The 24,961-nt window shown below is 44.2% G+C and overlaps 2 protein-coding genes across 2 annotated transcripts; one reads left to right on the top strand and one right to left on the bottom strand.

Annotated features, from left to right (window-relative positions):
• Positions 1 to 11,233: 11,233 nt before the first annotated feature.
• Positions 11,234 to 12,556, bottom strand: LOC128845780 (testis-specific serine/threonine-protein kinase 6-like). Its single transcript, XM_054044793.1, has one exon. It carries the CDS (start codon positions 12,502 to 12,504, stop codon positions 11,671 to 11,673), a length of 834 nt encoding a protein of 277 aa, XP_053900768.1. The 5' UTR covers positions 12,505 to 12,556; the 3' UTR covers positions 11,234 to 11,670.
• Positions 12,557 to 14,261: 1,705 nt separating this feature from the next.
• On the top strand, positions 14,262 to 24,647 carry NABP1 (nucleic acid binding protein 1). Its single transcript, XM_054044794.1, has 6 exons — positions 14,262 to 14,797; positions 15,248 to 15,386; positions 19,024 to 19,095; positions 20,819 to 20,894; positions 21,167 to 21,233; positions 23,093 to 24,647. Exons 1-6 carry the CDS (start codon positions 14,707 to 14,709, stop codon positions 23,284 to 23,286), a joined length of 639 nt encoding a protein of 212 aa, XP_053900769.1. The 5' UTR covers positions 14,262 to 14,706; the 3' UTR covers positions 23,287 to 24,647.
• The last annotated feature ends 314 nt before the right edge of the window (positions 24,648 to 24,961 follow it).

Below are 24,961 nucleotides of genomic sequence, written 5' to 3'. Positions count from 1 at the left end.
GCCCAAGTCATTTAAAACTGATGACAAGCAAGGTGTGGAGCTAATGAGATGCTGATATCTCCTAATGATGCTGCAAAAGTAAAGAAACTGGACAAAATAGAAGACCTCACACATCCATGACCCTGTGCCAGTAGATACCTTCCATGCTGTTGTGTGTTTTTGAGCTTACTTAATGCATGTTCATAACATTCTTTGAGATTCTCAGATAACCCTGCTTAAATCAATGGCATGATGCCCCTTCAGTTGTACAGAATCTGGTATTAAAGATGGGGGTTGGTTTTGTGATTAAGGCACAGGAAAGAGAGCTACATTTTATTCCAGACTGTGCCACGGATTTCCTGTATGACCTTTAGCAAATTACTTAATCACCTTGTTCCCTCATTTCCCCCCTCGTCTTTTAAACATGGATAATACCTACCTACCTCACAGGTGTATTATGTTTGTCTGATACATCAAGATACTCAAATGGAAGCTGCTAAATAAATGTAAAGTAGCGTTTGTGACTATCATCATCGGTATTATTATTAGGAGATGGGTGGATTGCTACATTGTTCCAGTAGGGTTTTGTTTTAATGTAGTTGGAAGTATTAAAAAGAGAGTGCTCCTTTAACAGTGTGTGAAGCAGTCATCTGAGTACACAGCAAACCGAACCAAAGAGGGAGGGAGGAGAGTTTCAAAGGAAGCCAAGCCCGAAGCGAAGAGAGAACCTGTAACTTCTCTGAAAAACTGGTTCTTCATCCTAACAGCACACCGGGGGAAAATAAAACAACCTGGTATGCTGTGGAAGTGATTGTAGATCTGATCATGAATGAAACGCAGGCAGTAAATGCACATAGGCCCTGATCTTTCACCACTGACGTGGATGGGGACATAATCAGGCCCATATTTACAAATGAAGACTTTGTGTCTGATACAAGTTACACCAAAATCCTCCTTCATATAAAATAAATACACGTTGCAGGAGCTATGCTGTGAGCACACAATCTCCCTCTTAGCAAAAAAATCGACCAGTCACTCATCACCTGAAGTCTTTTACAAGCTGCCTCTTCACAAAGACTCACTCATCACGTTGGGGACAGTTCCCTTTTTCCATTATAATCATTGCTCTCAGTGACTTATCTGTGTTCTTTATTCTTCCAGTGATCTCAGCAATGCAAGAGCCAGCGACAATCTGCAGCCTTGAAATAGGCTAATTCAAGGGTCTCATTCATTTTCTTTCTTCTCCATCCCTTCACCTCCAAGCTGTTGGCCTAGCTGGCCCATTGGTCTGCTCTGCAATGGGGGGATAGAATTTTCAACGGAGCCTAAAGAAGTTAGGTGCCCAATTCCAAATTCCCTTCTGCTCCTTTGAAAACCCTAATTCTATTTACGTATACTACCGTTGATCCAAACCCCTATTATCCGAACCTCTGCAATATCCAACCCCCTTCCTTGTCCCCCAGCATGAGATTCATGAGATATACATGCTGCAGAGGTCATGTCTCACTTCCTGGGGGTCAAGGAAGGGAGTTAGATAATGCAGAGGTTCGGATAATAGAGCAAAGACTACAGTAAGGACTGTGAGAAGTCTGCGGCCATGGGGCCAGCAACCCCACTGCCGTCACAGACATAGCGGAGCTGCAGAGGGCTTCCCATGCTGCTCCAGGGCTGATGATACCCAATATGTGCAAGGTGCAGGGAAGGCTGCCGTCCTGGTGGGGCAGAGCAGAGTTCTGGCCAGGGGTCTCTGCGTTACCCCACTAGGACCACAGCCTCGTTCTCGCACCTCCCCAGCTGTCACTAGTCCTGCGGTAGCACAGGGACCCTTTGCAGCCCTGCTGTCACAGGAGTGAGTGAGTGGGGCAGAGCAGAGACCCTTGGCCAGGACTGAGGAGGACAAGCCCCTGGTTGCGGGGAAGACCACCCCACTGCTGACTGGCTCCTGCCCTCTCGATTATCCAAACTCCCACTCTTCACTCACGTTAAAAATGACCCGTAAAGACAAAATAAATCTTGGGTTTTTGCTCTTTAATTTTGCTTCTTTATAATTTATAGAGAAGGCTTCACAGGTCCCTATAAAATATAATACAGACAATATTTGTTCCATTAGAATTTCAGATCTTGTCTACCTGGAATTTATGAAATTATGACATTCCAAGAAATAAGAGTGAAAGCTGAATAATTTGGAAGGGAAGGGATTTTTAGCTGACCATAGAAAACCCCTCTGCTTTGTTGTTTAATACCCTTTTAACTCCAGTAGTTAATGAACAATTTGGAGAAAAGATGTTTTGTTAAAGATTCAACACATCTGTCCTTTCAATCTAAGAGTGAGAGCTTGCAAAAAACATAGGCGATCCCTAAGACATTGTTAAGTAAAACAAACAAAAACCCCAACAGTAATGAAAAGCCAAGCAAATTTGACATCCTTGATATCTCTGAGGTAACAAACAAGCAGAAAAATAAAACCTTTAAAAATGCCTTTCTTTAAACATCACAAAGAAGCAACAAGGGAAACAAAACAGAGTTATTCTGTTTCAGTGGCAGTTGATATTAGCTTAACTTGTTTTGCTAACAGCCTGTGGCTCCAACCAACCAACAGAATTCAAGGACAGTGGTGACTATCCCTACAGCTGCTCTACCTAAAATGGAGATAAATCAAAGTTTTAATATTATTAAAACCTTTTTATTGGTCAATTGGAGACAACAGAACAGAAGCTGCAGATATTTCATGGTGATGCAGGTTTGAACAATGCTGAGAGTTCACCACCTTGACAATTCCCTTGAAATGTGCCTGCTGTGTTATGGTAACCACCTTTACCCATGGTTAACCAAGCCGTCATCTCTTCTGTAAAATGAGGTTTATGTTCCTTTAATGGAGTGTACTATCTAATTAGCTGAATATTCCCAGGTACTTTAGACTCAAATGCATTTACAATAGTGTGGTAGGCATGGTACCCCTACCCATGGTATCGCTGCACTCCTTTGGGTTTCAGTGGGAACTAAATCAGGCTTGTGGAAGTTGAGATAGTGGCAGACGTGAAATGTCCTGAAGGAGGACGAGCATCCTGACAGTTTGTTACTGACTACGTGATGTTCAGCTACATCGTGTTCATGAAAGTGGAGTTTTTGTGTAATCAGAAGGAGCTGAAATGCTCTCTCTCCTGCTTGTGCAGTTTTGGGTAAGCTCAGCTCAAACAAGCTGTTACTTGCAACATAATCGTATATATGTGTTTTTCCTGCTCATGTCCAGACTCTTAAATATTGTTACGGGAAATCAGTGATACTCAGACCTCAGTGGTTCAGGAGCCAAATTAGCAATGAACCTTACCCAAAAGTGTTTCATTTGTTTGTTTCATTTACTATAGTACTATATATGCATATTTAAATAGTATGACGGGAAATATTAAGTTTATTATATATATTATTCTCACAGCAAAATGACTGACCAAGTGTAATTATTTTATCAACTACAATTGGTGAATAACATAGTAAAAGCATCCTTACTGGTAAGTAACTTGGATTGTGTGATTTAATTATTAACCAATGTTTTAATATCATGTGCTGCAAAGAGCCACTTGCCACTCATGAGTATCACTGCTCTAAACACAACATGCAGCAAAATCTAGAATGCAGTAAAATGGCTTCTAAGACAATTCTATGAAGCTCAGTAATGATGTTTCAAAAACAACAGCATCCCAACTCACACCTTGATTCATCTGGAACAATGGTTCTATAGACACTGCTGCAGATTTATTAGTCAGGATGCGCTACTTACAGTAAGGGTGTATGTGTTCCCTCTCTGTGCTATCTTGTGGATTTCAGCAGAAACCATTGCTGAAATTACCATATTTTAGCAGAGATTTTGGTTATATATCCCCTTTCTACAGCAAGTATCCTAAGAGTAATAAATATTGATGCTGCCGTGTCTGGGGACAATGCAACAGTCATCATAGGCATGACTCCGTGGGTGCTCTGGGGCTGGAGCATCCATGGAAAAAAAACTAGTGGGTGCATGGCACCCACCAGCCACAGCTGTTCGGTGGCATTGCTGATTAGCTGTTTGGTGGTGCCCTCAATCAGTTAATTGGGGATGCCGCCAGACAGCTGATTGATCAGTGCCACTGCCAAATAGCTGATTGATAGGCAGCTCAGGGACTGGCTTCAGGGAGGGCGGAGAGCAGTGGGCGGGCCAGGACCTTGGGGAGGGATTGGAGTTGGGGCCGAAAGAGGTGGAGTGAAGGCGGGGCCTTGGGGAAGAGCAGGAGTGGAGCACGGCTGGTGAAAAATAAGTCGGTGCCTATGACAGCCATTATGCATTCAGAAGTAGCTCAAACAGAGTCTTGCACATGAGAACATAGGGGGCCACTAACCCATGTTAAATTCTAATTACCCATTCTGACAACTCCTGAAACTAGTCTTATTGACTTCAGTAGGATTTCTTGCATAAGGGCTAGTCACAGGGAGAAAGGGCAGCAGAATAGGGCTCTACGCTGCCATGTGATCTTTAACTCCCACCTGGCGCATAATGGCTTAACTTATCAGGCACCACCTATGGCACTATATAAAAACGAGTAAGATGTCATGGGTTTTTGCTGAGGCCTCACAGCCAAGCTGCAGACTATCGAACTTGCATCCTGGGTTCTTTCTGATCTGAGTCGTGTTTTAACAGAGTTTGTCTTGTGGACACCTCCCTTCCTTTTATGATTGCATAGGCCACTTCCCTTCCCATCTACCATTTCTTGGGTCTTTCTATTTCAGTAAACCCTGCATATGATGGAAGGAGAAGGAAGAGAAAGGAAAAGGGCTGTGCTGCACGCCAAGGCTGCCGACCTCCACTCCAGTGGAGACTGCCCTTGGTTCATGCTGAATATGTAGTTTATGAAGCACTTTGGGATGAAATGATTTATGCTGATCATCTAGAATTCTTTGTTAACATGTAGTTAACTTAAACAACTGAGGAACGGAAGGGAGAGAAAAAGTCTTTGAATGTTTGATGCTTCCTTGCCCCTTACATTAAGGTGGGAGGTAGCTCGCAGACTGCATTTCTAAGACCTCCAATAAGTCTTCCACGAAACGCCAGATATTTCTAAGGTAAAAAGACAAGTAAGAAACAAGCCAGCACCTTTTAATAAACAAACCACAAACTTTTTCAGGTCTCGTTTAGCCATTACGGAAAAGAGAAAGGAAGAAAAAAAAAGAGAGAGAGAGAGCGAGAGTGAGCGCGCGAGAGAAAGATAAACCGAATGTGTTTTCTTTACCCATCACGGAGAAGAAAAGAAAAAAAAAAAAAGAGAGATAAACCTAATGTGTTTCCTTAAAAACCAATAGTGCTAACTTACAGTCCATCTGCCTCTTTATGGAATGCAGGGTGGGCAGAATGTCTACGCCCTCCCTCAGGCCAGCACGCTGGCATGATGCTGCCTTCTGAACAAGCTGCTAGTGACAGAGAAACCCCGCAAAGAAGGAATGATGATAATTGAGCCTTGTGGTCACAAGCCTATGTGTTGCTGTTGCAAGGCTGTCATGGGATAAATATGGGGGAAGCCTGCAGGCACTGCCAGCTGTACAAACCACGCCTGTGAAAGTGGGAAACATTTGAGAAGCCTTTGGAAACTTTACTCTTTCAGTTAACAGGGAGAGAAAAGGGATTGTCTCTCTGAGCTTTAAAATATTTTCCAAGTCACTGTAAACAGCTTCCGACCACACTATGCTGTACTGGGCCAATAGGCCTACGTCTGGAAACCAAGGGCTGGTGCAGTTTCCAGGGGGAAATACAGAGCATAAACACAAAGCACTGCGTTCCGCAGACATTTGCTTCTGTTTAATTCTTAACCTTTTTTTTTTCTGCATGTCTTGTATTTAGGCCTTATATACTGTAACGGCATAGCAGGGCCCCATTGGTCCTGCCTCTGCTCTGCTCCAAAAACCACTCAGAGACCTTCTGGCTCAGCAATCACCGGTGCAGTTTATTTGTAGTGCAATCCCACTGCCTTCTCACTATAGACAGCTTGGGGGCTTCTCAGTCTCTGCAGGAAGGAAGAGCTTCCACTCTCTGGCTTCCCCCTTTCTGTCTGCCTCCCTGGAATCCTTCCTCCCAGGCTTTTATGCAGCCCCGGGCTAATTAGGCTGGCAGCTGTTTCCCCTTTGCCAATCAGGCTCAGGTTTCTCTGGCGTGATAGAGGGCCCAGTACCCTGTCACATATAGCCACAAGTTGTACCACGTTGCACCAGTACAACCCCATACTGCAGGTGCAATTATACCGATAAAGAGGTGCTTGTACTGATGTAGCTTATTCCTGTACAAAAAGGAGAAAAACGATACCAGTATATGGTGTATTTATACTGCAGTTTTTACTGACATAATTACATTGGTTAAAAAAAAAAATCACACCTGTAACTGACACAGCTATGCCATTACAATGTTTTAAGTGTAGACCAGGCCTTAGAAATATAAGAAATGCCAAATCTGCTTTTCCATGGAAGACTTGTTGGAGGCCTAAAAAATGGGGACTGTGAATTTTATCAGGCCTTGATCAATCAAAGCACAAGTTTAATTTTAAGCATGTGAATAGTCCCACTGAAGTCTTTGAGTTCGATCAAACTTAACTGAAGACTCATGTTAAGAGGCTTAAGTGGGGCATAGGATCTTATGCAGGCCCTTCACACGGGGCAAACTTCACCTTCAATCCCTCTGGCCCAATTCACAATGAGAAGGCAAAACATCCTCCCTCCAATGTTACGGTAGAAGTACCACAGAGGAGAGGTCTAACTTTAAGTGGGAGTAGGCCATCTATTTAAGTGGGACTACTCACATGAGCCAAGTAAAGCACCTCTGTAAGTGTTTGCAGGACTGGGGATGTATTTGGTAAATTATGCTAAAAATGCATGGAATGTTCAAAACATTTCAGTTACTCACCTTTTGTACTAAACTTTGGGCACTGTCAATTCAAAACTCATACTTTACATTCTTATGTTACTAAAAACATCCTAGAAACCTCAGGGAATTTTGTTTTCAACCCCTCTCTTTCTTTCTCAGCCTCACCCTGTGTTTTCATAGGTAACTGCAAGGCAGGGGAAGTCTGACACTTCCTAATACTTGTTGCTCCCAGGCACTAGTATGCTGATGTCCTCATGCTGGTGCACTGCTCTGGAACAGGATGTGAGGAGAGCAATTCTTCCTATCAGGGCATTACTAATAGGCGAATGGGAGTAAATGTATTGTTAATCTCCCTTAGGGTGACCAGATGTCCCGATTTTATAGGGACAGTCCTGATTTTTGGGTCTTTTTCTTATATAGGCTCCTATTACCCCCACCCCTGTCCCGATTTTTCACACTTGCTGTCTGGTCACCTTAATCTCCCACCCCCAACACCCACAGATAGAGGAAGGCCCCCAGCTGCCCCAGACATATAGTCTTTTGGCAGATCTCAAGCCTGAGGTTGTCCTTACCCAATGTGGCTTCCACAACAGCAATGCCCTGGCCCAGGTGGCTGTAGCTAGTGTAATCCTGATGCGCCAAGGGTAGGGTTACCATACGTCCGGATTTCCCCGGACATGTCCGGCTTTTTGGGCTCCAAATCCCCGGCCGGTCTGGGAAAATCGGGACATGCAGGGCCGGCGGTGTGGAGCCGGCGGTGCCGGGCCGGGGGCCGGTGGTGCAGAGCTGAGCCGGGGGCCGGGCCGGCGGTGTGATGCCGAGCCGGGGGCCGGGCCGGGGACCGGCAGTGCTGGGCGGGCCGGGGGTGCCGGGCCGGGGACCGGCAGTGCTGGGCGGGCCGGGGGTGCTCAGCCGGGGGCTGGGCCCGGGGCCGGCACCCCAGGGCCCGAGCCGACCCAGGCTGGAGACGCCGGGGAGGCCAGACTGGGCCGCGCCTCCTTCCCCCCACCCCCCTGTTACCTGCTTCAGGCTTCCCGCGAATCAAATGTTCGTGGGAAGCAGGGGAGGGGGCGGAGTTGGGGCGGGGACTTTGGGGAAGGGGCGGAGTTGGGGCGGGGGGCATGGGCGTGGCTGGGGGCGGGGCCGGGGCCCTGTGGAGTGTCCTCCTTTTGGACACTCAAAATATGGTAACCCTAGCCAAGGGCATTGTGTCATCCTAGACTCGTGTTTTCAAGGGTCTGCAAAACACTGGTCTGGGATGCCCACCTCCCAAGTCCACGTATTTTAGAGCAAAATAAAAATATAGGCAGCTAGATAGCTTGGGGCTAGAATCAAATCAATGAGAGTTTTGCCACTGATTTCATAGTGGTCAGGATTTAGAATTCTTTTAACAATTATTTAACTCAAGCTCCTACTTGGGAATGAAACTCATTTTGGGCCTAATCCTACAAACACTTAGACCTTGGCTATACAGAAAAATTGGACCAATTTTACTAAATCGATTTAGAAATGGATTTAGTTCAATCAGTGCAAGCCCCTTCTGTAGACACTCTTATTTTGGGCTAAGGCTGAGTACCTTATTTCAATTAAGCTTGAGTTGGTAAGGAATTGACTTAATAGGAAACAGGCATCCAGATCTCTTAGGCAGCTTTGCAAATCTCAACTGTAGGCCCCAATTGTGCATTTCATTAGGGGTGGATGCCGTGTGGGTGCATGTGCCCAGAGAATTGTAGGAGCTAATTGTCAGTGGAACCAGAAGAATTTGGTTTGTCAGGCCCTTTGTGGAAGACTGCCCCCTGACCCCCTGCCTCTTTAGCTGAGGGCTGAGAAAGCTGTTACAAGACTTGATTTCCTGACATTTCTAAGGCTAAGAAGAAGCAGAAAAAATAAAAAAGAGTTGGAAAAAAAATCAAGATTTCTTTGTACACTATCAAGAAGCAACAGCAACAAGAAGAAAGAGAAGAGTGTTTTCTTTACATGTCACCTTGAAAGTCTTTAGTAAATGGCGGCCTTTTAATCATTGCTAGATATCCAGGCTGCACTCAAGAAATGAAAAATTTGAAGGAAGATTTAAAAAAAAAAGTGAGATTTTTAATGTCTCTTTATGAAACAAAGCAAAATATTTCATCAGTAGAGGGACAGACAGCGTAAACATTGCCTTAAAGTTAATCCACAAGGCACGTGTATTTCCCTGCTAATTAGTCTTGCGGCAGATCTGTGTGTCTTCATCTCTCCTCCAGCCATAAGTGACGAGTAAGATATGGAGCAAATCTGAGATGCCTCCACCCACTACGTGGATAAAACTTGGAGGAGGTCTGGGACTCCCTCAGCCATTCTGTTACTTTTAGTGCACTAGCTAGAGTAGACCTAGCATGTGCCTGTCTACCTGTGCTTGGAAGCAGCCTCCCTGCTATTGCACAGCTCTATGCCAGTAAGCCTTCGGATGGGTGGGTCAACCTGGAAGGAGAAACTGGAAGCACCGCCTTAACATTCATTATTAAACTAAGACGATTCCCTTCTGTGCTTCCTCCAGATTGCTGCCACTTGTTAGCGCAGGCAGTGGCATGGCCTCTGTGGCCCTACTCTAGGCAAATGGCTCTGTGAGGCATGGGGTAACTTGGTCTTAGAAAAGCTTTCTCATGAGATGAGATTAAAATCAACCTGTATTATTCAATCTGGCTACCTTTTTTCAACCATGCTGACTTGAACACCTCAGTGGCCAAACCGCCTGATTTAATATTCTTTGTACCTTATTGACCCACTGTGTTATACTGAAGTTTATTCTGTTTTCCCTGATAGCTACTCATTCTTTCCACTGGTATGTGATTACAAGCAATCTCTTGCTTACGTTTGGTTACTGTATCTTTATAACACTTCACTTTAATCCTTTTTCTTCTTTACTTGTGACTTTCTTTAATACAAGTATTTTCAACAAGTTTGTAGTTCCAAAATGAGGGCATCTCCTCCTTGCAAATGAGTGGCAAGTCTATGACCTACTTCCCCATTTTTCTCTCCCCAGGCTGTAACTCAATGCTTGAGACTCAGTGCAGGTCTGTGACCCTTCCACAATTCTCTCCCAGTGAGAGAGAGCTGGGGCAGGGCTGTTTTTTTCCCCATCCCAGACTTTATCATTATTTATTAGTATTAATGTTTATCATAGTCGTGCCTAGAAGCCACCTGAGAATGGTGCCTCAATGTGCGAGGTTTATAATCTAAACGGACAAGATGGGCAGAGGAAAGGATATAAAGCCTCATGGGAAAGTTTTACCAGTTATACTGATAAAGCTGTACTAGCACAACCCCTTATGTGGACACCCTTATTCCAATATAAGAGAAGCTTCCCACCCCCTGCTGTAGCTTAAGCCCCTTCCTAAGCTCCAGCAGTTAAAGTAAAAAAGGCCACTCTTGTATTGGAATCAGAGTGTCTTTGTGGGAAGGTTATGCAGCTATGTCGATTTAAATTCACACCTCAGGTTCTACTGAATAGTTTTTCCCAGGTAGACAAGGCCCCACACACGCAGAATGAACAAGACAAAAGCCATGGTAGTGCCACAATGTTTGGTTTGAGTTTGTTGTTTAAATCTTTTTGATGGTGTTTGTGTTAGGAGAAGATTAGTTAGATAGAAGGACAGGGTGGAGGGTTTGGAGCAAATAGCCAATCAGCTCTGGCTGGGGTGGGACTGGGTTGTGTCCTTGATCTTTCTGCATTCCCAATGATTGACATTCAGGGCAGGGCTGGATTCAGATAATTTGAGGTTTAGGCAGAGAAACAAAAACTCCTCCCATACACATACCTTCCCCCTTCCCCTTCTAAACTGAAGCCATGATTCTGCAAACACTTACTACATACTTCACTTGAGCAATGTGAGTTGAGCTCAATGGGGCTACTTCACAGTGTAAAATTAAGCATGTGCATGAATGGGACTGGGACTCAAGTCATCTAAGTATTTCTGAACATAGAAATTAAAAGACAAGGCCAAATCCTATGCCCTATCCAGCCAAGCTTTGGCTGCTACTGGATGGGGAGGACAGCCAACGTGGTGTGAAATCTGGATTTCAGATACACCCAAAGTTCAGGGAATTTGGATGTAGAGTTCCAATTCTGGCTATTCAAAAGATCTGGCTTGGGATCCAGGTTTGGTTTTGAACCTCTTCAAAGCAGAAGGCTATTTAGATCCAGCTTTAGTTCCAAAAGAAAGGAGATTAGAGCATAGATGGAATAAGAATTAGACCGAAGGGAGAAGGGTTAAAAGGGTTAAGGTGAACCCACCCACACACTCCTTGCAGTGTTCCTTCCATAAATGCTAATGTGACTCATACTGGACCCTGTCCTGGATGGCTGGGCAGGAAGCAGAGACCAGCACTGGGAGGCAGCAGCAAAGGACAGACAGAGTTTATTGCACAGTCATGGAGGTTGCAGGCAAATAGTGTCTCTTTCCAGCTACCTGCATCTCTGAGCACAATGGACTCTGCTGAAATGTCCAAGACAGCTAGCTGGCAGGAGTGCAGTTTGCTACATACTGCCCAGGGGCTGTACTACACACACGTAGCAGGCAGCACTTCAATGCTCCATGTGCTCAGAGTCCATCCACAGCTGAGAACTCGGTGTGATTGCTATCCATTTAAATCCCTCCTTGTCAGCAACACCACATGGTTGTTGCTCAGTTAATTACCCTCAGCAGCTTCATGTGGTCAGTTTTTTCGTAAATCTCCAGCCAACTGGTCCACATGATCAAAACCGCTCTTGCTGGAGCTCCGCACAGTTAGTGTCTCAGCTGGACCATGTGGTACTAGAGTGGAAAAGCTGCTTCTTTTTAGACATCCCCTTTCAGCCAGCAGTTCTTGGCCACATGTCCCACCCCAGGCCGGGAGGCTGGGCTGAACTGGAGCAGCTGGGTGATGAGGGTTTTGCAGGGCTCAGGCAGAGGAGGAAGACCATCAGGGTAGAGAACCCCCTTCTTCTGGCGACGGGGCATGCTGAGGACGTGGGTGTCGTCAAAGGGCATGCAGCCAGTCACCATCACATAGAGCACCACCCCCAAGCTCCATATGTCATACTTCTTGGCGTCGTAGGGAATGCCCAGCAGCACCTCGGGGGAGGCATAGGCAGCTGATCCGCAGTAGGTAGTGCTCAGGTCTGGGTAGCCACGTGCCTCTTTGCTAAAGCCAAAGTCAGTGAGCTTTGCCCGGCGGCCATCAGAGGTGAGCAAGACGTTCTCACACTTGAGGTCCCGGTGCACCAGGTTCCGGTCATGCAGGTAGCGCACAGCACCCACGATCTGTCCAAAGATGTCCCGGGCCTCGGGGACACAAGGTAGTCTCCCCAGCTGCTGCACCAGCTGGAGCAGATCCGTGGACGCTGCTTCCATCACGATGTAGAGTTTCCCATTGCAGACCTCGATGAACTCAAAGATCCGTACAATGTGAGGATGCCGGATCATCCGCAGGATGGAGAGCTCCCGTGGCAGAAACTTGTGTACAAAGTCGGGGGGGGCCCGGTGCCGATCCACTACCTTGACAGCTAGCGGGCCCTTGTACTTGGCTGAGGTGGCCACCCTCACCTTAGAGTAACTGCCCTCACCCAGGGTACGGCCTAGCTTATAGCCCAGATTACTCAGCACCTTTTCCCCTTGGGAGCCCCCTGACATGGTGCAGGGTCCTTTGAGAGCTTAACAAGACTAGGTTTATCTTTTTGGGACTAATGGCTTCAACCCATTGCGCTTGGCATCTGGTACACCTTCATTCCCATATGTCCACTGGCTGCTTGCCCCAGATGCATCACTGCACACTGGGTATTGTGAAGTGCCAGGAGTGTCATATACCACTGGTAACCGGGGGTGTCATATAACCCCATTGCTCTCCCATCCCCTCTTGAGAACCTAGGAGTCCCACAGTGCTTAGGTGAGAGATTTAAGATCAGACTTCATATTCTCAGACAATTAAAATCAGACTTCTTAATGTATGCCCATAACAGAGGCATTTTCACCTGCTTTTTAAAAATGTATCTCTAATTTAGAAAGTCTAGGAACAAAAGGTTTCTAACTTAAAGGGGGAGGGATAGCTCATTGGTTTGAGCATTAGCCTGCTAAACACAGGGTTGTGAGTTCAATCCTTGAGGGGGCCATTTAGGGATCTGGGGCAAAAATCAGTACTTGGTCCTGCTAGTGAAGGCAGGGGGCTGGACTCGATGACCTTTCAAGGTCCCTTCCAGTTTAAAAAAAAAAAAAAAAAAGCAACAAATTACATTAAAAACCCACACCTGGGGAGAAACACACACACACACAGTTCAGTCCCAGCATAATGGAGAGACGAGAAAGGACGAGCATGATGTCCAGGGCCCCATTGTTGCACAAGTCCATAGCTGCAGTTTGCTACAGAATCCAATAACTCATCCTTAGCCATAGGACTGAGGTCCAGATTGCCATGGAATACAACACAGGGTCTTGTGTAAACAGAGTTAAGGTGATTTTCCTGTTTTCAGTAGTTCACACCCTCTTTGGATTGGCTTTAGCATAGATGATTTACCTCTGCAGCTCATCAAAATATGCCTGACAAGTAAATATTTACCTTTGCAATTAACAAGACTGTGCCAAGTCTCCTACTAAAATAATAACCCCGGACACTCTTGCACTCCCTTCACCACTCTGGAAATGACACCAGCTGATCTTGTGCTATACTTTTTGTTTACTCAATGTGGATTATTCTTCAGAATTAAAAGTAGGAACATTTGCAGCAGTCACTTTGCTAAATGCTGCTGCTCTATTTTTGGTTGTGGTGAAAGCATTTTTTTTAAAAAGATGGAAACAAATCGATCATTTCCTCACTCCCTCCCCCCTCCTTTCTGCCAGTCACGTTCACGGGGCTCAGCCAGCACAGGCTAGCGTGTGTGTGTCTGTAAAATACTAGGGGCAGACCCCCGGCTTGTGACCCCTCCCGAAGGAGCGAGAGACACAGGATGTCTCTGTTGTCTCAACTGTCCTGGGCGGAATAGGCTGGAATCCACTCCAAAGGGGCGAGGGAGAGACGCAGTAAAATACGAACGTTCCAGGTCAGAGGACAAAAGAACCCAGCCCAGCCAATCAGCAACTCGCACGGAGCACTTACTCACACTGAGTTCCATTCTGATGGCTCCGCGTTCCACGGCCGCTTCCATTCCACACACTTCCCCCGCTTCCTCAATGCATGTGTCCCGGAGAGAGGGTCGGGGGAGCCGCGACCGCTGTAGCCCCGAGCAGACGGCTCGAATTAGGCTAAGGCTCCGTGTGATTGGCTCTGTCCTGTCCCCATCCCCGTTTCCCTTTGTTCGGACCCCGCGGGATGAGGGAGATGGGCCCGCCCGCCTGGCTATAAAAAGGCAGGCGCAGTAGCGCACATGCTTCATTTGGGTTGCAGCTGAAGGCTGGGTGGGGCGTGTGTTGTGGACGGAGGGTGCCCTCCTGAGCAGGACGAGCTGGTTGGCACGCAGGGGACTGGGGAGCACTTGCCGACTGCCGAGCTGTTGTAACATAATAGCAGGCGGGGAGAGTGCTGGGGCTCGGTGCAGTGAGAAGGGGGACGAGAAGACAGGGCTGCCCCTGGCTTTCACCAGTGGGGGCAGCAGCTGCAGCTGATCAGTCTCCGTGCTTGAAAATCACAGTGCCCAGCCTCATCCCATCGCCTTCCCCTTCGAGCTGTAAAAGGCTCCTCCGAGTGCTCCTGCTGTCTGTTAATTTGGGTTGATAGCTGCCCCCCAAGTGTACACACACACACCCCAACCCTGGGCTGGTCACCCTGACTCCCTTCCTCTCCTGAGGGATGCTTTGTCCTGCTCAGTCTGCCCCAGCATCTGTGTCCTCTTCCTAAGCAGCAGCATGAGCATGGCAAACGACACATACCACTTTATAAAAGACATAAAACCCGGACTGAAAAACTTAAATGTCGTCTTTATTGTGCTGGAAATCGGTAAGTGGGTCCCTCTGAACCATGTCTCTTCCCTCCTCCCCCGTTTCCTCTCCCTTCTAGGGTTGGAGAGAGTACATTTGTGCTGGGCTGATTCCCGACACGTGGTCACACTTTCAGGGGGAGCAAGATCAGCTCCCATGCAGTGCGGAAGCCTCCTTTCCTCCCTTGTTACGATCTTATTTTAAAAAAAGATCTTTCATTCAGGCAACTGGGCAAGGGAGAGAATTCCATCATGAAATTAGTTTAACTCCATTTATCCTGTGCTGGAGATTGTTTCTGTTTATGTTGTTTTAATGATCTTGCCTCTTGATCTTATTAGTATAAAGGGTCCATTACACTTGGGGAATAACTCTCCAAAACAGCTAAACTTATTTTTTTTTTTCCATTTTCAGACAGCACGAATTCTTCCAGTTTGTAAGTTTTATTTTTTATTTTAAATTCCCCATACAGGACGAGTTACCAAAACCAAAGATGGACATGAGGTGAGATCGTGTAAAGTTGCAGACAAAACTGGCAGCATCACAATTTCAGTGTGGGATGAAATCGGAAGTCTCATACAGCCAGGGGACATTATTCGATTGACCAAAGGGTATGTATGAGGTAGGGACAGGATACGGCTTAGCTCAGCCTCGCCTTGCTGTTGGCTATTTAAATAACTGGTTGCTCAATGATCTTGTTGTTAACCATTTCTGTACTTGACAGTGGGGTGGATAAGATCTGAAGGATCAGTGTCTTTACTTTGGAACTGTAATGAATGTGGAAAAATCTTCTCTGTTACTAAAGAAAAGGGTTTGAATTCTAAATAGCCTTTGACTTCCTCTGTGAAAGAAGCAACTTGACACGCTTGCCTTTTTTGGACTGCTTCCTTGACGCACTGGCAGCAGCCTGTGATCTATCATCAAATTAAAACTTCCGGATCTCTCCTTGCCTCCCCTCCCCCCAACGCTCAAACCTATCACACGCATTGATGGGATTTGTAGACCACTCTGTCTGCATCTCAGTAACGTGTCTGTATTTCACTAGATGCTGTTCAGATGGGAATCTGGTGTTTAAGAGCTTTACTGTGCTTTTTTTAAGTTTCACTTCTGTTTTGGGGCGATGACAAAGTTGTCTTGATCTGTACATTCAGGATAGGGATTCAGAGAGTGAAATCAAAGCCATGTTCTTATTTTAACACTTTTCTTCTGTAGCACTGTGCTCATAGAGAATGGAGGAGATAATTATCTTTAAGCAACACTGAGAAAGTAGTCTGCTTCACAGTGGATTTTATGGAAATGACAGGAAAACTGGGAGTAGAAGTTAGTAAAAAAAAATATATATTAGTGTTGTTATAAAATACAGTATTTTGTTCATGTGTAATGTCTACAATATAATGGGGCACTGCTAGGGTGACCAGATGTCCCAGGGACAGTCCTGATTTTTGGGTCTTTTTCTTATATAGTCTCCTATTACCACCCCTCCCTCCCCCCGGTCCCGATTTTTCACATTTGCTGTCTGGTCACCCTAGGCACTGCCGGGTTATATATTTTCAAGTTTTACATTATGCTCCCACTGACACTAAATTATAAAACTGAAACAGTTTAAAACTACTTTTAACCTCTTAGTCTCCACTTCTCTTATACAATCCAAGAAACTAGTCACTTTCATTTCTCTTCTTAGTCAATTTCACTTTCTTACTCTCATTTGGCAGCCCAACACACACAAGTATTTTGGTTTAAAATTTTCAGGGATTGTTTAAAAACACATAAACAAACTCCTTTACTCAATAGTTATAAAAATTGAGAATGTTTCTACAATGGAGTCACTGTTAGTGGCATAGTGGTTGATTTTTTTTAAAGTAATTCCTGTGTTGGGGATGAAAACAAATGAATATCCCCATCAGAATTTCTGCAGTTATACTTGTTCTGATTTACTTTATAGAAAAGTCTGAAGTAAATCTTCATTATTAGTTTAGGGGTCAAATGACATCTGTTTAAAAATTTGAGAGTTGATGTCCAATGTGTTTTCAGAATCCTTGAAGATTACAGTTATCTTTGCTAAACTTTACGTAGACCGCCTCAAAAATCTTCTGCCTATACTATATAAAACCAAGTTATTAGTGTTGGTTGTTACTGTTAATATCCATTTCTTTGTAAATAATTTATTATAGTTGCCACAGTGTTCTCTGGGGGAGTGAATGGGATGACAGATGGCTCACAAGATAATCTGTACTGATGTGGTCCATACTATGGAAAAACAAGAACCTCTATTGCAAGATAAAAAGCCATGAAATAGCATCAATTTTACTTATTTAGGACCAAATTATGTCCTCATTTGCACCAATGCACATTCTTGGAAGACAATAGATTTGAATGGCAGGTGCAAAGATTTGGCCCTTATTTTACAACGTATCCTCTTTCACTTTATACTGGTGTACAAGCTGCACTGAGAACTGTCTACTGTGTCCCAGCATAGTTTCCACTTCTGTACTTAACTCAGGATTAATTGGAGTGACATTGCTGTTGCAGTGTATGTAAATTTCACATATATGGGGTAATCTGATTTCTTCAGTTTGGTCACTGTTAAAAATAGTTATCCTTAGCTAGGCACTATTTCTGTGTACAAAAACTGCCGTTTCTTTCTTTCTATGCTGAATTCCAAGTCTAGAGGGATTCCATTGCATTAACAGACATTATCCCATGTGTTCCCTATTGTTAGTTGTTCATGGGCAGGATGATGTAGCAGCTAATATTTCAGAATTCTAAACACTTAAGTTTCTATGTTCAGTTTGGTGTTTTATGGCCAACATCTCTCATTTTATGAACTGAAAATGAAAACTTGTGTTAATGGAAAAAAACCTATGGTGTTGGAAATTCTGTGAAGTTGTTATCCTTCAGTGTCTTGGGTTTTTCTCCTGTATATTGTATATGTGAGATTGATATCCCTTTAGCTTAGCACTTCTTTCCCTTCATGTTATGAGACAAACCTGCCCAGCCATTAAATTCAGCATAAAAGGGATCTTGTTCCAAGCAAAAGGCGACATGTTAAGTGCAAGGCCACTGCTATTGCACCTTATTTAGAGATGGTTGAATACTATGTTTGAGGGAATAGAGCGCTTACATTTTTAAATTGAGATTTCATTTTGTGTGCTGAATACAGGAGGAAGTGATATTTTTCTATTTTATTATATTTGTACTACAATGTCCCATGGCTGAGACTGGGGAGGTAAAAGCACAGAAAGATTAAGTGACTTGGCCACAGTCACAAAGGATGTCTATGGCAGGGCTGGGGATGGAACCGGTCCCAGTCTAGTGTTTTAGCGAGAAGTCCATCCGTCCTCTTTTTTGTTCGAGTTCTTCCTCTGTTTATTTGTGCCTCTCTTTTGCAAACCTTGTAACTTTTCTATCATGTACATTCAGTACAATTGAGCTGCTTGTCTTTATTTCTACATCACTTAATTTCAGTCCCCGAAATCAAATGCTACTATAAACGGCCAAGTTGGACTAAGGTAACCTCCTGCTATCTCCAAGCGTGTATTTCTACATACTGAAAATGATTGCATTTTATTTCTGCATATCACTTGAATCTCAAGGGTAAATGTATATTTTGCTGCTACCTACTATATCTGATAACTGCTCTTCTCCTAAAAATTAAGCAGTTGGTTTTTCTTCTTGACCCGTTGAATGTTGTCTAACACATTCATTGTGTCTTGTTTTCTACAATGAAACAGAGGCAAATCCACTCTGGTTCCCCTCTTGCAGAATTAACACTCTGGTATTCTGCATAAGTAACACTGTGTATGTCAATCAGTTGGCTGGGCAGCGAGGTGATGTGGACAGTGGTCCTGGAAAAAGTGTATCTGCCTTCTGCCTGACAGGAAGGATGGCACTTGGCTAGCAGAAAGGCCTGTCCGAAGTGGTATAGCTGTGACAGACTTGATGCTAGTGTGATGTGGCTGTTAGCCTCTTTTGAAGACCCAAACAAATTAATAGGGCTTCCAACAGCTGTTTGTAGAAGCAGAAAATACATTCGTAACTAGAAACTTCTAGAGTAAAATAATCTTAGGGAATCTGAGAATTTTAGTCTGGGAATTCTAGCCACTCTCTTTCTGCTGGTACAGAACATCCACTAGACAGGTTTAGTTCTTCAAAATCTCTTTCAATGTTAATGTTCCCTATTGGTTAGCAGAGAATATTCTGCTTATCCTTTTCTGGCGCTTTATACGTTATTGGTACTCTTTTGGCTAGGTATGCGTCTCTGTGGAAAGGATGCCTGACGCTTTACACAGGAAGAGGAGGCGAGCTACAGAAAATTGGGGAGTAAGTATCATGCTTTGTACGCGTCTGTTGTACTTGGTCAAGCATTGTCCTTGACAGTGGGTCATGGGAAGTGTAAACTAGTGTGGGTCTTATCAGGAGGATTTAATGGAAAAAAAGAAGCAAAATGGAGATTTATTTCTGTTATCAGTCTCCGCTTCAACAGAGGCCTGTAGGTTGCTTGCTCCTGTCAGTGGTTATATGGCTGTTTGTGGCAAAGAGCAGTAGGCTGTGGGCCTGTTTCACTGGAGTATGCTTGTAAGTGGGGTATCTACTGGACTTGGGCTACCATTCTCTGTAGGTACAATCTACCGACGGTTTTACAGAACAGACAAGTTCCTGGTATAAAACCTCTCTTCTTGAGTTAGCACATACTCGTGTTCAAGGACTTGCAGCATTGAAAACTTGGAATCCTCTATTTATCCACAGGCTAGGTACAGTACAGGCAGCTGCAATGTGAGCTTACACGCACTGCGGTGATAATGAGTTCCACCCTGTTGTGCTAAAGGGATCATCCTCTCAGCCTCCCTCCTAGCTGTCCTGTGGGTCGTAATGATAGGAGTATAGTGTGTAAAATGAGCCAGGCGATTATTCTGCTCTGCTTGCTTAGGCCTCACTTTGAATAATCTGTTTATTTTGGGGCCTAATTTTAAGTCCTGTGTCAAATTGGCGAGAGCTCAGATGAGCAACGTGATGATAAAGAAAGGTGAAGAGAATTCGAGACAGGAGCAAGCATCACTCTTTCAGACTGTTAAAGGATGCTGTAAAGAAGCAAGAGATCAGCTATTCCTTATTCAACAAGAACAAATGCAAGTGACAAGCTTAAGATGTAGCCAGAAAAATACTTGATGAAGTACCTATTTCTTTCTAATTAGACGAATAATTCTGAAATGTCCCCACTCGAGAGGGTTTCCTTGTATTATCGAAACATCTCAGAGCCCAAGTCATAGTTCAGGGCCCCGTTATGCTAGGTACTGTACAAATACTGAATACAAAGACAGCCCGTACCCCCAAAACCTTAGAGGTTTGAGGATTTGACACCCCATCTACTGGATGGTTCAAGAATAACAAAATCCAGCTAGGTGTGACGCAAAGGAATATACTAGAGATTTCCTTTCAGGCCAAATGATTCGGCGTCTCTGTACAACTTTTGAATGGGGTTGCTCTATGAAAGGGTTGGATTAAGGTGAAATCCTTTATCTTGACTTTTTTAAATTCTGGCCCACAGCAGGGGATCTGGACCAGCTGCCGGTTTAAGGGACAGCAATTTTACCTTACAAAGTTTTATGATCCCAGTCTCTCCTCTTCGTCTCCCCCTCCCCCCCAGTTTACATGCAGTAGTCAATAGGTCTATTCGCTCACTCGGTGTCACTATTTGGAAAAGGATTATATGAATTTTAATATCCCCCTGAGGTTCTTGAACTTCCCTTTAATGTTAATAGGATGCTAGGCAGGCATACCAGGTGTTCTGGTTGCTTGACTGAAATAGCCTGAGCAAGGAAACTTTACATCTTGGGCCCCGATCCTTCAAAAGAATCAAAGAGCCATGCTGGTCACTTGTGCTGTGGAGGGGCTCCCTTTGTAGGATTGGAGCCTGATTTACTGACGTCTTAGTAGTGTGAAGGTACAAAGTGTCCATTCCCTTTGGAAATACTGAAGATTTCTCTCCTAACTCCTTATGAAAAACTGTTCTGTTGCTCTCCTCACACTCTTGTTTTCTTTTCAGGTTTTGTATGGTATACTCGGAAGTGCCAAACTTCAGTGAGCCCAACTCAGACCACCTTGGGCAGCACAACAAGCTGGTATGTTAAACTTCCTGGGGTTCTCTTGCATAAAATAGTCTTTGATCTGAGTACTTCAGGCTAGGAGGTGGTAAGATTTCTGGCTTTTAAAATGGTGCTCAAGGAAGCATATAGAAGAATGGCAATGATGTGGTAAATAACTGTAGGAGAGTGGTGAGGGGATCTCCTGTGTAGCCGGTACAAAAACATGTGCAACAAATTCAATTCCTCTCTGTAACACAAAGAAGTTTCTGTGTCTGACCCATATTTTTTCTCTTTATATTTCTCTGAAGGCACAGGGTGAACAGAATAATAGTTCTTCATCAAGTAATTTGGGTACTTATACTTTCGGGCCAGTGGGTAAGTTTTTGTTTTATTTTGTGGAAGTGAAAGGATGAGAAACACTTTAAACCCTTAGATTCATTATTGTTTTTTCAGTGTTGAGAAATGTAGGGGTTTTACCTTCTAGGGGCAAATGTGGAGTTCTGGCATTGAGCTAGGGCCAAATCCTGCAAGCACTTTTGCACATAAGTAACTTTATTCAAACCAATATTTCCATCATAAATGTGTTCAGGATTGGCACTACTAGTAATTATTCAGGCAGGACTTTTCGTAGGTGCCTAAGTCACGTAAGAGCACACTGACTTTGTTAATGTGACTCGTGCTCCTAAGTCATGTGGGTACTTCTGAAAATTCCACTCTCGGCTTTCAACCCACTGCTGCTTATTGAACGAAAGGGGCAGACCTAAACCAGACACGGTTTTAGTGTTGCATTTAATACTTAACCGGAGGTAATTAGTCCTAATCTTGGGCTGCTCCACAGTGAACTTTCAGTTGGGTTCAGTATGTGGATGCTGGGCGGGGTTGGTGGCGTGGGATATGCAGGAGGTCAGACGAGATAATCTGGTGGTCCCTTCTGGCCTTAAGTGCCGACTCCAAATAGTCTCACGTTTCCTGGCGGGTTACTTCCTAAATGGAAGGATGGTAGAGACCTGAACTCTTATGCAATAGGAAGATTAGCGTGTAAGTATAGTTTTGTGGCAACACTGTACTGAAAGCAATTATGTTTCAATAAGAAAATGGTTCAGAGGTTTCGGAGTGCGTGTAAAGTTCACTCACACCTTTGTCCTGGGGTTGCATAATGGATGCATACGATAATCAAAACCTAGTGTTGTGTATCCAAGAGTTGTTGCTGGCAACAAATTGTCTGAGCTCAGACTGATACAATTGACAAAACCAGTGACGTTTCTCAGTGTCGGTCAGTTTCCTCTTTGGGAATAGATTTTCACTTCTCCCATTTCACTTCTTTGAGTCCTTTCTGCTCCTTCAAGTATAAAAACTTCTGCTGAGCAAATAAGGGTGGTACTCTGAAGCCAATTTTTTTTGTTGCCTTAATACCAGGGTGGGGCAAGTCTTCTGTCAGACTAATTGCTGGTTAGCCACCTACTCGTGACCCAGTCATTTTGGGTGGTGGACTGTTCTGATTCCATTGCATTCGCGCTTATCTTTTGAGACCTGCTTCCTTCTTTGATCCTCATTATCCTTCTTCCTGCTTCTGTGCAATCTTTAATTCCCTCCCCCTCTTTTCCTTCCCCACTTTCCATACTGTTTTTGCCTTCTCAGCCTTCATGTGTTTTGTCCCAAGCATGGTACCAGCTGTCACTCCCTACAGCAGATTCACACAAGACTGTTCTCTCTGTGTGTGTGTGTGTGTGTGTGTGTGTGTGTGTGTGTGTGTGTGTGTGTGTGTGTGTGTGTGTGTGTGTGTGTGTGTGTGTGTTTGGTGGGGCGGGGCGTGATGCATCCTATACTGGCTGTTTTCCTTCTTCTCTTTCCTCTCTGGCTTTTCTGTCCTTGCTGCTGTGGACTATCTGGTATGTGTCAGCTATAGGTGAGTGCATGTGAGTGGAAGCATCGGAATCCAACTTTGCCTGTCAGACTGGTGTTATTTCCCTCCGTCCCTCCCTCCGAGAATGCAATGCCACATCATAGCAGCACGAATGGCCTGCGGCCTTCTTGCTTCAGTCATTGCTGTGGAGCTACTCTTGGAAAAAACTGGCTGTGATTTGGAGTTCTGAGGTCTCCCGACTTTGCTCCCCATCTTAAAGCTCAGTGTTACTTCGTTATGTAGTAGCCATGCAGAATGCGAAGGCTGTTTGCACAGAAGAGCAGTGATGTCAAAGTGTGGAACTTGTGATAACATTTTACTGTCTTTTTAGGAAATGGTTTGCAAACGGGACCTGAATCCAGTGGATTCCCATTGGCCTACAATCATGCCCACTCCTATGCAGGTACTGGGAGAGCCAATGGACGAGGACCTGTAAATCCACCGATCCCAGCATCTAATAATATTCAGCCCCTTCTAACAGCAGTAAATAATGGGAGGGACCCACGCAGAGCCTTTAAAAGATGACTGTGCCAAATGTGGTTGTACGACTTGCTCAAACGATACACCCGACTTGAACACTGAATGCACTTTTATTTATAGTTAACTGTGAAAAAGTTTGTCCTTTATTAGTGTTTTTTTCTTTATGGTCTATGGAGCGAAGTGACTTGATTTTCTTCAAGAAAGCATGGGGAAGCTGCTTACATCTCAGAAATTAGAGGGGTGGGTATTTGAGAGCCTGAGTAAAAGTGTGAATTCAATTGGGGTGAATTTTTAAAAAATGGGAGCAAATTTTAGTTGGATATTCATTTGAGGTGGGTTTTTTTGTTGTTGCTCTGTTTCTTCTGGTCAGCCATATAGCCTTAAGGGGTCTGTCATGTCCCATAGTTCATATATGTGACTTCCGTGAGGGCTAATGGGAATTGTGTGACTGTACTGAGGGGCTGAGATGCCCTAAACAGTTAGGTCTCCTGTTTAAAACTGAAATGACCTGCTACAGCAATAAGTGCACCAAAATTGGTCAATGTTAGCAGCTAGTAGCGCCGCTTAAATCAAAGGATGGGTAACTCCAGGAGATTTCAATTGGCTACAGTAAAGAGATGTTGAGTGACTGAACAGGAATGGCTTAGCTTTTGTTGCCAAAAAGTGTAAATTATTTCTCCTGCTACAATATCTCTTTAAAGAAGAAAGTCATCCCTAATATGCCAAACAGTCCTCACGGAAAGCTGCAACCATTTGGCACACGAGGTAAATAATAGGAAGGAAAGTTCTAAATTACAAAGGGCATTTCTTACTGTCTTTGTGGCTTCAGTCTTGATGAAAAATAACTTTGTGCTTTTCCCAAATTGTGGGATCGCCAAAGTCACCAATAGAGAACAAGGTGCCAAGGATTCTGCTGTTCACATATTTAATGCTATACATCTAACTCTTCAGCAAGATTACCATCACCTGGACTTTTGAATGCCTATTTTTAACACTTGTTTATGTTCAAACAAAATACTTCTTAGATTCAACGATATACTTACTGGTGTACAAAAGTACTAGGCTACCATACAGCAGGACTTCCAATGCCATAAGGTGTTCATTTATTTTTCAAAACAAGTATTTTTCTTCCCTTTAATATAACATTGAATTATCTCTGTATGAACTTTTGACATCACCACCACCACCTCTAAACAAAACAGGTGCAGTTTTCATCCCAACTACAAGATTCTTGGTACTAGATCACATAGCAACAAATTATCCCCAGTGTAAACTGATTCAATGTATGCGCTTTGGATCAGGTTTGGAAACCGTTCAGAAGCTGTAAGATGACACTGGATTCCCTCTTTATTTGTTAGACTCTATTCTTGAAGCTGACTTCTTAAATAAAAGTTGCACTAACCATGTTGACAGACATACATTTCTTTTGGTCAAGCCTTAGAGATTTCACGACAGAGAAGCCTCTTTTGAAGTAGAAGTTGTCACTGTGAAGTCATTCCAATTCATTGAGTTATCGAGTCTGCTTTCAGCTATTCTTGGTGTTTACAAGTCATTTTACCCACTGTCTTTCTGTTTTGTCAGATTTGAATGTCAGTGTTCTGAAATGGCCCAGTTTCAGAGCTTGTGACAGCAGAAATGGTCTTTCCTTTGTCAGTAACCCTGGTGTATAAAGATTCACTGCTTGCTTAGAAACATGAGCTTTTAAAAATGTCTTGACGTC

This window comes from Malaclemys terrapin, chromosome 11 (assembly GCF_027887155.1).
Source record: "Malaclemys terrapin pileata isolate rMalTer1 chromosome 11, rMalTer1.hap1, whole genome shotgun sequence".
NCBI lineage: Eukaryota > Metazoa > Chordata > Testudines > Emydidae > Malaclemys > Malaclemys terrapin.
This window is presented reverse-complemented; position numbering and strand designations above follow the sequence as displayed.